At 50.0% G+C, this 14,918-nt stretch overlaps 1 protein-coding gene across 15 annotated transcripts in view; it reads right to left on the bottom strand.

The window, feature by feature from the left end:
• RALGPS1 (Ral GEF with PH domain and SH3 binding motif 1) overlaps positions 1–14,918 on the bottom strand; it is a 284,196-nt gene that overhangs the window by 236,493 nt on the left and 32,785 nt on the right. For all 15 annotated transcript variants that reach the window (XM_006154099.3, XM_014590021.2, XM_027774049.1 and 12 more), the window contains one exon: positions 3,546–3,666. In XM_006154099.3, the coding sequence (XP_006154161.1) occupies positions 3,546–3,602 (57 nt within the window). In that variant the 5' untranslated portion in view covers positions 3,603–3,666. Of the gene's footprint in view, positions 1–3,545; positions 3,667–14,918 lie in introns of those variants that run through there.

The raw sequence follows: 14,918 nt of genomic DNA on the forward strand, positions 1-14,918 counted from the left end.
AACACTTCACTCAATCCCCGCATGGTGTGGAACACTTCAAATACATGATGTTATTTAATTCTTCTGAGTACCCTGCGAGGACCCACTGTTATTATGCCCATCTTACAGATAAGGAAATAGAGCCAAGCAACTCAGCTATGAAACTCCAAGCCAGAATGTAAACCTAGTTTCTGCATCTATCTGACCCCAAAACATATACTCTCAACTATTATACCCTAACTGCTTCTGGGAGCAGTGTAGAGGTGGGATAACAAATCACAAACCCAGGGGCCAGCAGGTGAGGTTAAGGCACTGGATTCCTACATGGCTGACCATGGTTCAAGTCCTATATCCAGTGACTGGAAAATCAGAGCAGGCATGAGTGTATGCCTATCCAAAACCCTGAGAGAATGGAGGACAGGAGATTTGGTGTGGCCATCCCCCCGGGGAGGTGATTTCTCACTTTCCCTCTCTCTTTCTCAGGCAAACACACACTACCGATAGAAAAAAAAAAAATCTAAAAATAATAATAATAAATTACAGCATAGTCTTTCTTTTTCTTTTTCTTTTTCTTTTTTTTTTTTGGAGAGGTTTTTGCTATAGGGCATGTGCACTTGCCAGAAAGACAGAGACAGAGAGAGAGAGAGCGAGAAATCACCCCCTCAGGGGAGATGGCCACGCCACAATCCCTTCTCCTCCATTCTCCCCTTGGGATCTTGGGCATGCACGCACACATGCTCAGCGTGAGTTTAAGCCACCGGGTCCAGGACTTGAACCGCAGTCGGCTACATAGGAATCCAGTGGCATAGCCACTACGCTAACTGCTGGTCCCACCATAGTCTTGCTTCAGAAAGAATAGGCCTTCACATTTCAGGAACTGGGAGTTCATCTGTTTTATTCTAGCTTTCAAACATTATCTGACTTCACCTTTTTTTCCCCTACTTTAAGTCACTACAGGGAAACCATTACACACAAAGTAAAATGGCTCCCAGGGCTTATCACATGTGGGCCACTTGGAATGCAAAGCCTGCTGGCTGATGAGCCAGCCCAGGGGTAGCCAACTGATTTTGGGGACCAGAGCTAAGTTATTGAGATCTATAGAGCCCCCTGTCAGGAACCGTGTACTGAGTCTCACCTATAGAGAAAGGGTCTCCTATAAAAACAAGTTAAAGCACCACAAATGTGGCTGATTTCATGAAACCCAACACTGGAGATCCCAGAGGGCTGAACATACCTTCTCTTTCATTTCATCAAACTCTACTTTTGGGAATCAACCAAGCTTACCACCCAAAAAAACAGTACCCCTGGTTTTATTCGTCTCAACTCCTAAAGAAAGATTGTGTGGTTTCCATTAACCTCAACATCTTGGACCAAGATTTAGAGAATATGCTTTTATTAATTCGTCTTTATTTCACTCCTTCCAAAATGGCTATATCTGGAAAAACTTTGCAATCTTACTGGAAACCAGAGTATTTTTAAGCCAGTGAAGGAAACCAACAGTCAACAACTGAAAGTGTAAGTTAAAAAGAGGAGCGGGGATTAAGATTTCAATAGGCCTGTGTCATTCAAAGGGTTTACAAGTGAGTTCTCTGTACCAAAAGTCAAAGATGATCTTAAGAAACAGTCAGGCCTGGTAAAAACGCCAACTCCACACCAGCTGCTTCCTGACCTCAGGGAAATTACGTCATTCTATCAAGTCTCGGTTACTGTGTGTAAACGGCAATATGGAAGCCTGCCTCCCGGGATGGTGGTAAGGGTTATAGAAAACGAAGTGTAGAGAGCAACTGGCAGGATCCTCCTCCCTGAAAAATACTGGTTCAAGATGCTGGGCTTGGCTCAAGTATGGCTGTTTTAAAATCCCACAGGTCCCTAAGGAGAACCTGCATTAAGAGTAAACTTTGAAAAGTCACGAAGACTTCCCGGACTGCTCTGGATCAGCCGCCTGCACTATCTCCCAGTCTTACACAAGGAACCTAAGCAGATGATTATCTACAGAGCAATCTGCACTTCCACACTGGGCGGAAGTCCAGCAAGCAAGCTCACCAAGGTGGCAGGGCTGAACTAAGACAGTGTGACCTTGCGGTGGGGAGCACCAGCTCGGGAGTCAGAGAAGCCTGGCTTTGAATCCCCGGCCACCTGGCCAGCTGTGCAGCTCAAAGCCGGTCTGTATACTCTGCACCTTCGTTTCCCCATCTGTCAGATGGTGATAAAATAATACTGGGTCGTTTGATAAGTCATGATGCATTTTTGCATAGAAAATCATGCCTTTCCCGACAAGCTACTAGTGCATACCTGATGGGGTTACTGTGAGAATTAAATGAGAATGCTATAGAAGAACATGCAAAAAAAAAAAAAAAAAAAAAAAAAGGCCTGGTACATAGTAAGTCGGAAGTTATGAGTGTTTATAGGGAAAAATGTGTCGTTCAGTTACCAAAATTTTCTGAGTACTTCAATACATGTGTTTATTTGTTCAACAAATATTGAGTACTTACCGTTCGCTGGCACACATATGTGCCTATACACAGCTACACGCATGCATCTCTACACACACAGGGCAGAGGAGAATTCTGTTCTACCCTAGACAGAGTGCGACTATAGAAGGAAACTGAAGTGCGACTCTTCTAGTTACCAGAGCCCACTCTGGGACTACCAAGCTCTGAACTTCCCTGAAACATCCCGTTGTACCTGTCCCAGACACACACTCACACAGTGGGCCCTGTGTAATCTAAAGCTGCCCTAACCCTTGTCAGTGGTGACGATGATGTGGTCACGCTGCTGGCCCCGCTGCTTCAGTGACACTCAAACCTCTACTGGTACCACTAGGGGATTTGAAAAGGCATCCATCATGCCTGATTTCAGGACCAAACATCAAAATCAGGAATGTTTTGAAAGGTTTTTAAGACATGAACTGGTTCCCGTGACTTGCTGCCAGGTTACCCAGAATGGGTTCAAAGGCCCGGCTTGAGGACGAGGTGAGCTCAGAACCCTGGTGAGCTGGGAAACCTGACACTGCCTCAGCAGTCTGTCAGAGGAGTCAGCACGTGCGACTTGGTGGCACCCTGGGCCTCAGGTGGCACCCACTCCTCCTGCAGGCCTCTGCTCCATTATTGAGCTTGGAAAGCAAATTCCCAAATCCCACTGCCCAAGCCACTCTCAGACCACCAGTCCTTATGGTCATTTCCTACCGAGCAAGGTAAATAAGAACACAGGGCCAGTTGGAGTGACTTCTGTCTGACTTCACTTCAGAATGTGTGACTTATTATAATCAGCAGCGGCTTTTCCCAGGAAAGGTCTGATCCCTTTTTGCCACCAAAATGGAATGTGGCACTTGCTACAACTGGACTGGGCAGGTATTTGTTTTTCTTTGAAGAGAACGACTTCAGAAAACATACTGATCCTCAGTGCTGACTGCCTCCCAAATCTCACGCCTAGCATGGCCAGGGCCTTGGGAATCTAAGAATGGTGGCATTCATGGAGCCTGCAGCCTTGCTGTCCATGGCGCAGCGGGCCGGCTCAGAGGAAAGGAGCCCTCCCACCCACTCTCCCGGCCCTTGCAGCCCCCGTACCTGTGGAGTGGCGGAGGTGACCAACACGCTAGCCATCAGACCATTCCTCTTATACATAGTCTCCGGGCCACAGGGAGCTTCAGGGCAGCCTCTGCCGGTGACATAACCTGTCTCGGAGGTCCTGCGAGGCAAAGGGGCTCATAAAAACCAGTCTCCAAACCAACGTAATCCCACCCTGGGAAAAAGCTGTGCCAGACTCCAGCAGATCACCATTAATGAAAGGTGACAGCTAGCTGGTGGCCTCCAGGCTAGATATGACTACAGATACAGTTTGTAGGGTGTGCACAGAGTTTAATTTATTTTCGATTAATTACCGACATTTAAAAATGGGGGTATTGCACACAGAATTCTGGACTTCTTCCTGGACTGGCAGGACTGGCGCCTTTCTCCTTCAGGAGGCCCCCAGCTGGGCCAAGCAGTGGCTGCCCCTGTGTCAGAGCCAGGCTGCTCAGTCCCACCTGGCCTGTGAAACCATGGTGGTACATGCCTGGCTCTTACAAGCCCTAGAGGCTGAGGCCTCTATTTTAAAACAAAAGAGGTTACAACCACAAACCGATTCTACCATGTCCACCTGGGCACGCTCCGGTGTCACCAGATCCTGGGTGACAGCTAACCCCCATGCAGTACTCTCCAAGCACCACGCTCCTGACACACATCATCTAAGCCCAGGCAGCTCTATGATGACACTCATAGTACGTGTGGGGAAACTGAGGCACAGGTATGTATTCATGGCGGTGCCTCTGTTCATGCTGTCCCACCATCCCGCCGTCATTCAAGACCCTGCTCAAACACCATGTCCCTGGTGATCATGCCTGGCTCAGCGAAAGCAGAACTGACTGCTCTCACCTCCTTGTGCACACACCTCCAGCAGACATTTGTCATATCATTGAGCACAGAGAGCTGTAGCCCCGACAGCTTCTTAGCAGGAGAGTGACCAGGAGGGAAGGGGAAGGGAAGGCAAAGACACCAGCTGGAAGCCAACTGCAACTGACCAGGCAAGAGATGAGGAGGATCCTCTGAGAGAGGGTGCAGCAGTGAAATCAGAGAGGAGGAGGCTGACCAAGGGCCGGGAAGACCTGAAAGTCCACAGACACTCATGTGGACTGAGGGAGAGAGACTCTGGACGACCAGCTGGTTTCTGAAATGAGGTGCCAAGACAGTGTGTCCTTCATCAAGGAAGGGACAGGGGTGGAGCCACAGATTCATGGGGAAAGATGACAAGTCTGGTTTGGGACATGCTGAACCTACAGTACCCTTGGGAACATCAACCCTAGAGACCAAAGTTCAGTGAGAAGGATGGTTCGGAGGTCACTGAGAAAGGAGGAGGTGTTGGCCCAATCTTGACTCTATCAGTAACCCCTCCCAGGCCCCTCGGTCACAAGGCCCCTTCACACAGCAGTGCACTGTCACAGAAACAGTGTAGTGATCCAAAGGGAATGTCAAAACCCCTAGGCCATCTGCTTACATGTCCCCAACATTGACAAGGGCTCTTCTCTCAGTCCTCACAGCCTTCTGGAAACTTCCCCTTCAATTGCCTCCTCCTCAGCTCAATCCTGTGAGCCTCCGACCTTCTCTATCTTCCCAAGACACTCAAAAGAATGAGTCTGCCCTATCCACAATTTTTGAGGGTCAACCGGAGACAGCTGAATGTGGCAATTGGATGAGAGCACTACCAATTTTCTTAGGTGTGACAAGGCCTTCTCCTTAGCAATGCATGTGGCAGAATTTAGAGGTAATGTGAGTTTGCAACTAACTGCCAAATGGGTCCGCATATGCATGACAGGAGAGAAAACAAATACGACCACACGTTAGCAACTGTAGAATCTAGACAAAAGGGTACTAAGAGTTTATTGCGCTATCTCAGCTCTCCTGAATGAAAATCTTATTTCGTGATTTAAAATAAAAAAGGAGAACTGGTTGGATAAGTGTTTTCCTCAGACGAAAAACTGAGCTGGACAGGCCCAAATGCACTATTGTTAGCGAGGAGAGGGAATGGTCTGAGAACACTCATGTGTTAATCGTTTTTGTCCTAGAAGCTGATGTTCACCATCACCAAGCCCAGAATCCACGACAGGTGCTAGTTTACAAAGCAGCCTCCACAACATCTGAATAGACGTCTCCCTAAAGTGGGTATGTGAGTGGCTGGTAGGGAACCGTCACCAGGGAAATGCAAATCAAAACTACACTGAGATACCACTTCACAACCACTAGAAGGATGGCTATAACTAAAACAAAATAGGGGCCAACTGGTGGTGTGGTGGTGAAGGTGGCTTGATCCCACATGGCCATCTATGTAGTTCAAGTCCCAGACCCGGTGGCTTGAAAAACATGCCAGACATGTGCATGCCCCAAATCCTGAGAAGAGAATGGAGGAGAAGGGACTGTAGCGTGGCCATCCCCTGAGGGTGATTTCTCACTTTCCCTCTCTCTGTCTCTGTCCAGTGAGCACATGCACGTTATAGAAAATTAAAAAAAAAAAAAGGAAAAAATAAAAGAAGAGAGATCATACTGGCTGTTGACAAGGACGTACAGAAATGAAACCCTCATCAACCGCTGGTGGGAAGGCAAACTGGTACAGGCACTTTAGGAAACAGTTAGGCAGTTTCTTAGAAAGCTAGACATAAACTTACCACGTGACCCAGCAATTCAAATCCTAGGTATCTACTTAAAATCACTGAAAACATGTTCACGCAAAGACACACAACTGGATGTTTAGAGCAGCACCGCTCAGAGCAGACGGGAGTGGAACAACCCCAACGGCATCGCCCGGTGAGTGGACAAGCAATGCGACACGCCCAGCCAGTGGACTGCGGCTCTGCATGGGGAATTTAAATGCTGACTCGGGCTAGAACACGAATAAACCTCAGGAACATGACGCGAAGGGAAAGAAATCAGGTATGAAGCATGTTCCGTGTGATTTCATTTTTAGGAAATGTTCAGAAAATACAAAAATGTGTGTCAGTGATGGGCTGGGAGTAGGAGCAGGACTGACAGTACATGGGCACCAGGGAGCTCTGAGGTGACAGGGTGTTCTCAGGTCGGCTCACAGTGGTGATGACTAAGCTCAACAACCCACTAAGAATCAACAGAAGGACACAGTCAGATGGGTGGGTTTACTATACATGAATTATGCCACAAGACAGGCACCCTCAGTTCGATTTCATGAGTGAGCTACATTCACAGAGTAAATTCTCCCCTTCCCCATTTCATTTGAAATAATCAAATACTAAAATGTTAAAAACACTGTATTAGCACATGATCACAGGGAAGGGGACCGCTAGCCAGCAAAGAGCTCAGGGGACTGTCCAGTGCAGAAGACACGGAATCAAGAGGAGATGAACAGGCCCTGAGCAGAGGAAAGGCCTCCTGGAACTGAGCAGGTGGGATCTTCCAACAGAAACCCCCAGGGAAAACCCAAAGACACCCAAACGGGATCCGAAGAGTGAGACTGAAAGTCAGCCGAGTCCAGAGGCAGTAGGCTGGCTCAAACTGCTGGGGCTGCCTCACACCAGACAAAACCACTCCAACAGGCCAGGGTCCAGGACCAACCCAGCCAGGCCATCCAAAGCCAGAGTGAACCAGAGGGGTTGATGGAACGTGTTCAGCTCAGTCCAAACAGGACTGAGGTCACTCAACCCAGGTCTATCAGAGTCACTGTGAGAGACTGAGTAGGGAACAGCCAGTGTCCTCTTGACGTGGACCCTCCCTGCCTCCATTCAAGGCTCAGATGGGCTCTGCTCCCCCGGGGTACGCTCAAGGGGAGCCAGACAGGGAGCCCAGTGTGCTCAGCCCAGCCCCAGCCACAGGCCGTGCTCTCCCAACTGGACCTGCAGCCAGAAATTTTCAAGTCACACAGCCCTGCACAGGGGCCAGTGTCAGCCCCTCCAGTGACTCTGGCCTCCCGTGAAGGACGGTGTCACTCTGCCTGTAACTCCGACCCTGCCGGGGGCACACTCAGGCACTCTGTCACAGCCCTCGGTGGTCAAGACTCTGGATCCCTGAGAACGAACAAGACAGAGTAGGCCAGCCAGCGGCGAGGCGGTGAAGGCGGCTAGATCCCACGTGGCCCAAAGATGGCAAGACAGTGGGACGGCATGAGCAACAGCACCTAGAGAGGCAGGGCGCCTCCCTGCTGGTCAGTGGAGGCCTGAGGAGTTGGAACCCTGGGCCGTTAGCACCAGGCCTCGGCTCCCAACCATCCCGTCTCCCGTCACGGGTAAGGACTGGGTCAGCCAGGCACAGCAAGCCCTCCTCGAGGGCTTTTCTTTCTTTTTCTTTCTTCTTTTTTTTGGAGAGGTTTTTGCTATAGGGCACAGGTGCTTGCCAGAAAGACAGAGACAGAGAGAAAGAAAGTGAGAAATCACCCCTCAGGGGTGATGGCCACCCCACAATCCCTTCTTCTCCATTCTCCTCCCAAAATCCTGGGCATGCACGCACACGCACCTGGCGTAAATTCAAACCATCGGGTTCAGGACTTGAACCACGGTCAACCACATGGAAGTCCAGCAACACAGCCATTACGCCAACTGCTGGTCCCCCTCCTAGAGGTCTTCAGTGACTAGCACCCTACTCGTTCCTACTCATCTATGCCTAGTCTTTGTTCCTGAACAATTGACTTCAGCTGTCCATGACAGCAGCAGCAGCATGCTCCGTGAGCCTTTGGGCTTCCCTCCACTGCAGGAGAGGGACGCCCAGCAGAGGGCTCCTCCCTGAGGTGCGTGGGCCCCGTCCAGGGCTTGGCCTGCCGTCCCCGACCACAGCCCCAGCCACCACCCCACCCCCAGAGACAAGCACAGCAGCCGCAGTGTGCTGCCCATTATGTCTGCTACGGACAGCCCGGGCTGGAAGGAAAGATGGAGCGCTTGTTTCCGATCTGACTCCGGCATGTCTCGCCACCGATGAGAGCAGCCTGATTTATAGCAGTGCCTCTCAGACCAGTGAGATTTCACATGCTAAGAAAGCAGGATCGTGTGGAAGGGACAGCCTTTCCAGGACCCACGACCCAGAGAAACCCCGCCCATCCCGCTTGGGTCCCTGAGGCCTACCTGAGCCCTGACTGTACCTGGGAGAAGACTCCCATCTAGGGGGTCAGGCCAGCCTCCCTACCCGACGGGAAGGCCCTGAAGATGGGGTCTGTGTCTCCCAGGCCAGACCAGCTGGACCCCTGCAAGTCAAGATCGAAGTGTACCAGCCTCTGCTGGCCAACCAGACTGAGGCGTATACTCCAGGAACACAGGGTGCCCCTGTGTAGGGACCTTCTGGCAGAGGGATAAGAGGAGGGGAAGGAGGTGGGTGCAAGAGGGAAGCCGGAGAGAGAGCCTGTATCTGAAGGAGAGTGGCCAGGACGCTGGAATAAGTACCCCTCTGTAGTCCTGGGTAGTTAGAGGACATCCCCAGAGTCTGACCAAGTGGTTCCACAATGTCGAGTTCACCTCGCTCCACTAGAACCCTGGCCTTGTAAATGCAGGAGGCCCACTGAAAACGGGGGGACACACACATTCACGGGCTCCTACCTCCTGCTACGCATAGTTCAAACCAGCAGGTCTTAACTGGCCAGTGCCTGGACCCTCTGGCAATCTGGTGAAGCCTATAGGCCCTTCCTCAGAAAAATATTTTTTAATATACAAAATAAAGTTACACACAAACGATTAAAATATAGTCATTAAATTTTTTTATAATTTCATTTCTAATATAGCATACTTAGGGTAATAACAAGATAGTAATATATGCATTTCTTCATGTACAATCATGCATATTTCTTTATTGCTGCATTAAATGACAAGATCTATTGATGAGTCTAATAACCACCATAGTTTCTTTTTTTTTTTTAAGAATTATTTATTTAACTTTATTATTTTTCTTCAATTTGACTAGAGGGAGACACAGAGAGAGAGAGGGAGAGGGACACTGGGAAAGTAAGCTGCCAGGTCAAGGATGCAAACTGTGGTCAGCCATGTGGGAGTCCAGCACCTTAACCACCACACCACGTACCAGCCCCGTAATGTCACAGTGACAAGTGTCTGTTTTCTAAGATGCTCACAACTGTTATGTGATATAATATACAGGTGAGTTCTAGTGGTGACAAAGTCCTAGATACTGTTACTGTGCTCATTGTCTATATTAATAAACGAGAGAAAGTGGGCCAGCCAGTGACATGGTGGTTAAGGTAGCTGAATTCCACGTAGTCTACTGCATGGTTCGAGTCCTAGATCCGGCAGCTTGAAAAATACACGGAGCGTAGGACCAGCAGTTGGCATAATGGCTATGTCACTGAACTCTCATGCAGTCGATCACAGTTCGAGTCCCGGACCTGGTGACTTAAACTCACGCTGGGCATGTGTGAGTACGTGCCATCCCGAGAGGAGAATGGAGGAGAAGGGATTGCAGCGTGGCCATCCCCCTGAGGGGTGATTTCTCACTTTCTATCTCTCTGTCTCTGTCTTTCTGGTGAGCACACATGCCCTATAGCAAAAATGTCTCCAAAAAAAAAGGAAAAAGATAAATACACTGAACACATGTGCATGTGTGCCCAAGATCCCCACAGGAGAATGGAGAAGGGACTGCAGCATGACCATCCCCTGGTGGGGGGTGATTTCACACTCCCCTCCTCCCATCTCTTTCTGGCAAGCACATGTGCCCTATGCAAAATAAATAAGTACATGAGAGAAATGCTCCATTTCGGTTAGAAATTAGTGAACATAAAGATGTCATTTTCTCCCATCCAGATTCACCAATGCCCTGGCAAGATCTCCTGCTCTGGACACTGGGGACACCAGGTGGGGAGGGCACCTGAGGTCCCTGCTCCTATGGGACCTACATCCTAGCTCAGGAATCAGAACATGCTGTAAAAAAGAATTTCCAATGCTAATAAACGCCTGGAGGGGATAAAATAGGACGGACGATGGTATTTGCCAAGAGGGTCAAGCAAGGACTCTCCAAGGGTTAGTATCTGAGTCGCGGCACAGGGAGGGGCAGCCACGGAAACGGGGGGTGTTTGCAGGGAGCAGCAAGTGCGAGGTCGTGAGGTGCTCACGAGCATAGCAGGTCTATGATGGAGGCAGATGGCCGTGACTGGTGGCCATCCTGAAGCAATGGACAGACTGGGGCCAGAGCATGGAGGGCCTCATCGGCCATGACAAGTGGTGAAGAGTTTGAGTTTTATCTGGAGTACGCTAGAGAGTTCTTAGCAGGTGAAGGCATGATTGAAGCTGCACTGTTTCTGAGGGTCCCTTTGGCTACTGCAAAGAATGCACTGGAGAGGCTAACATCAGAAGCAGGAAAGCCAGTCAGAGGTAAGAGATGGGGGCAAGGAAGTGCACTTGAGAGGTCTTCAGGAGGGAACAGACAAGACTGGCCAGTGGACTACGTGTAAGAGGAGAAGGAAACAGAGGACCCAGGGGTGACTTCTGAGCCTGGGGCCATGAGGGATGGAGTTGGTGGCCTGACAGCCACTTATGCCGCTCAGTAGTTCGTTCATTCCTTCACCCAACATCCTCCCACAGAGACCTGCTCTGACTATCCAGAGTCCAAAATGGCATGGCCTGGTCATCACAGCCCATCAGGGAGGTGAAGTGAGGAGTTCGAGTAAGGAGGCACTTGCAGGATGGGCTGTGATAGGTTCATGGAGCACAGAGAAGAGGGGGACACAATGCCCTTGGCGTCCAAGGAGACATCACTGAGAAGAGCTATGGAACTGGGTCCTGAGGGATGAAGAGATGTTCCAATGCAATGGTGGGCAGAACAGGGCGCTGGGGGGCTCTGAGTATGTGTGTGGCGCACGGACAGGAGGGGACATGTGTGACACCAGGTACCCAGAGCACAGGAGCTGGTGTCCCCTCCCACCTGCCCCAGCCCCCATCACAGATTAACTTGGGCACAGGGAACACAGAGGCTATTCTTTACAGCAGGCACGGTAGCCACCCACGGAATCCGTGTTTTAAAGGATGATCCTAAAACCACACCCACAGCAACGGTGCCTTGCCTCTACTCCCTCATCCATTCGGCAAACTCTGCAAACCCCTTCCTAAGCCCTGAGCTCTGCACGAGTCAGTCCTGCCTTCGGCCGCATGCAGTCTAACCAGCACCACCATTCTGTGGCTTACAGACACATTCTGCCAGGCTCTGGCTATAGACTTACATGCATTTTTTAAAAACTCATTTTACAGGTGAGGAAACTAAGGCTCAGAGAAATCAGTTAAACTGCCACACGGGGATATATTTATCCACATCTGCGCTGGCTGGTCCCCATCAGACAGCAAGGCGGCCCAGCAGGGAGTCACACTGGCTTTTGGAGTCTGGACAAACGCGTCTATAGCGTATCAAAAACTCCTTCCTACCCTTCCTCTGCCTCTCTCACCTCACACACACCCACGTACACGTGCACACGCACACGCGCACTCTTGCTGCTAATGCCTCCCTGGAAACCCAAACACTGTAGGAGCAGAGGCGATTCTCATGATGTAACTTCCTAAGAACGTGGCAGTTGTATCAGAACCACAGAACAATCCCACGTCTCTTTTCTGCTTATGACAGAATCTGGCCTTGTGTGTGTGGGCTCCTAACGAGGGAAAGGAAAATCCCATATGCGGCATTGGTTTCCTTCCAAACTTCGGAATTCTCCTGCAATGTTTCAGGTTCAGGAAACCAAGAAAATAACATGAGACCGTCTGGTGCAGACCACTGTTCAGGAGGCAGAATAATCACTTTTTCCTAAACTTACGGAGGTCGTTTCAAAGAAAAGACACACATTCAGGAATGTTCAATTACAAGGGAGTGATTTCTTCCAAATGTTTTAACAAGCAGGAAAACGGATCCCAAACACGTTGCAGAGCCACTTCCACAATGTGGGACGCGCTGCTCTCAGGAGACGTGGGGGCAGCCTGCTCCTCCTTTCTTGTCATGCACAGAAGCCGTGACAGAGACAAACAGAAGGAAACAAAGAGGCTTTCTGTCCACAGCCCCGCCACCAATCGCTCAGGGTACTCCGTGAGCTGTAAGCGTGCATGCACACGTGTACGCACACACTTCCCCCCCCAGCCATGGCCACAGCCTGGCGGATTCTGTACTACCAGGAGGTCCCCACAGAAAGCCCTCACTCTGGGGCCGGACCGCCTACGGGATGGCAGTGCTATTAGATCTAAACCCCTTTTCCTGGCAAGTGGTGCGTCTGGCAGCTTTAGAAGAGAGGCGCTGGCCACAGGAGCACGTGTCAGACCTGGACTGCCATCTCACTCCAGCGTCCCCCAGCTCCCTTGGACTCCTTTCCAACCACCCCTCCAGATGCTCAGCATCCGTCCTCCTCCCTGAGGGACAGAGAAAAGGCTGACGAGGCACCACAGTGTCCGAGGCACCACAGTGTCCGAAACACCACGTGAGGCTGAGCTTCTGCGGAGGAGCGGGAGCCGCAGACAGGAGCGAGGGCTGGCTTTCGAGACAGGCCTTCTGTGGACAGCATGGAAAAGGGACAAACTAGAGAGACTGAGCAAACAGGGAGCTGAGCCAGGAGGGCACCTTCCTGGGCAAGGGAAGCACCAATGGCTCTGGACCTGCAGGAGCGACGGGCACAAGTGGGCCTCCATCCCCATGCTCTGACAAAGGGCATCCCCAGCAGCCCCACATCCTGGGCTCGTCCTCACCCTCAGGAAGCCTGAAGGCCAGCCCAGGGAGGTCTAACCTTTCCAAGTATGAAGACTTTCTGGATGTTTTAAATAAATAAAAACAATAAGTATGCATGGTAGAGTTACATAAACTAAATAAAAAGGAATAAGATAAAAAAGGGAATCTTGGATCAGTCCTGTAGCTTGATAGGTAGAGGAGCCGGATCCCATATAGCCAACCGTGGTTTGAATCCTAGGTCAGCAGCTTGAAAAACATGCTGGGTGCATGGGTGTGCATGCCCCAAATTCCAACAGGATGGCAAAATGAAGAAAAAGGGATTGCAGCATGACTATGCCCCATTGTGGGGTGCTCTTTCTCTCTCTCTGGTGAGTACATGTGCTCTCTGGAAATTGGGGGGAAAAAAGTCTCCTCTCCACAGGCCCGAAGTCCATTTCCAAAGTTACACAGTTCACAATGACAGGCGACAATGCAAACACCCAGCAGGTACGTGGATACATGGCGATATACAGATAGGTAAATATGGCTGTAAGTGCAACTTAGAGACCCTCCTTTTCAACACTAAAAAAGTTAGTTCTCTTTTTTATATCTGCCAACTAGTAATAAAAAAATACTTAATAATGAAAAGCTTTTTTTTTTGAGTGAGAGAATTTTTTTTGCCGTAGTCATGTACGCTCACTAGAGAGAAAGAGAGAGAGAGACCCAATGAGAGGGAAAGTGAGAAATCACCCCCCCAGGGGGGATGACCATGCCACAACCCCATCTCCTCCAGTCTCCTCCTGGGCTCCTGTGCATGCACACACACACGCCTGGCGTGACTTTCAAGCCACTGGGTCCAGGACTCAAACTGCGATTGGCCATGTGGGAATCCAATGATGTAATTGCTATACCATCTGCTGGCCCCAAAAAAGCTTTTTTAAAGAATTTTTAATTTTATTTACTATTATTTTTTAATTTGCTATAGGGCATATGCGTTCACCAAAGAGAGACGGAGAGAGAAGGGAAAAGTATAAAAGCAAGACTCCAGGTCCGGGACTCGAACCACAGTCGTCTATGTAGGAATCCAGTGCTTTAACCACCATTTTAACACCTGCGGGCCATGACAAAAAGCTTTTTAAATTTACCAACACTTTTAAATGAATTGGTGGTTTAACAATCATAGCAGCATCTGCATCATTTGAAAACCAACGGCACATGTTTAGGCACCCATTCTTCAGTCTGGGACAAAGCTCAGAACACACCTGGCGTGGGGAGACTTTACAGCCCTGTAGCTCAGTGCCCTCTGCCACCCCCACGCCACAACCAACAATGACAGGTGTAGGAGATGCTGAGAGCTCTGGGTGGTGAGAGCAGCCACTCGCGGACTCGAGGTCGGATCACGATTTGGACACTCACCATCGCTTCCTCCATGTCCTTGGTGAGCTTCCAGACCTGGCCAGCCTTCACCCTCCTGTCTGGGGAGAACTCTCGGGAGGTGGAAAGACTCACAGCTGAGGTTCGTGGCAGTGGCAGGCAGAGGGCTGGCATTCAAAGGGCAGCTATGGCTTCTGTTAACACCCTCGCCCCACTGCCACCTCGAAGCACTCTGCTCTCTGCACAAGACCACAGATGTCAACTTGAAGTTGACGCAACGGGATGAATGTGAATGAGGAACACACATTTTCCATAAGACCAGGAAAGGGTCCTTTGGTTGTCGAGTAGTTTTATTTTTGACTCTACAAAGAGCTGACCAGAGCTTCCCCATCCCTGACAGGTGCA

Source organism: Tupaia chinensis, unplaced genomic scaffold (assembly GCF_000334495.1).
Source record: "Tupaia chinensis unplaced genomic scaffold, TupChi_1.0 Scaffold000394_1, whole genome shotgun sequence".
Taxonomy (NCBI): domain Eukaryota; kingdom Metazoa; phylum Chordata; class Mammalia; order Scandentia; family Tupaiidae; genus Tupaia; species Tupaia belangeri.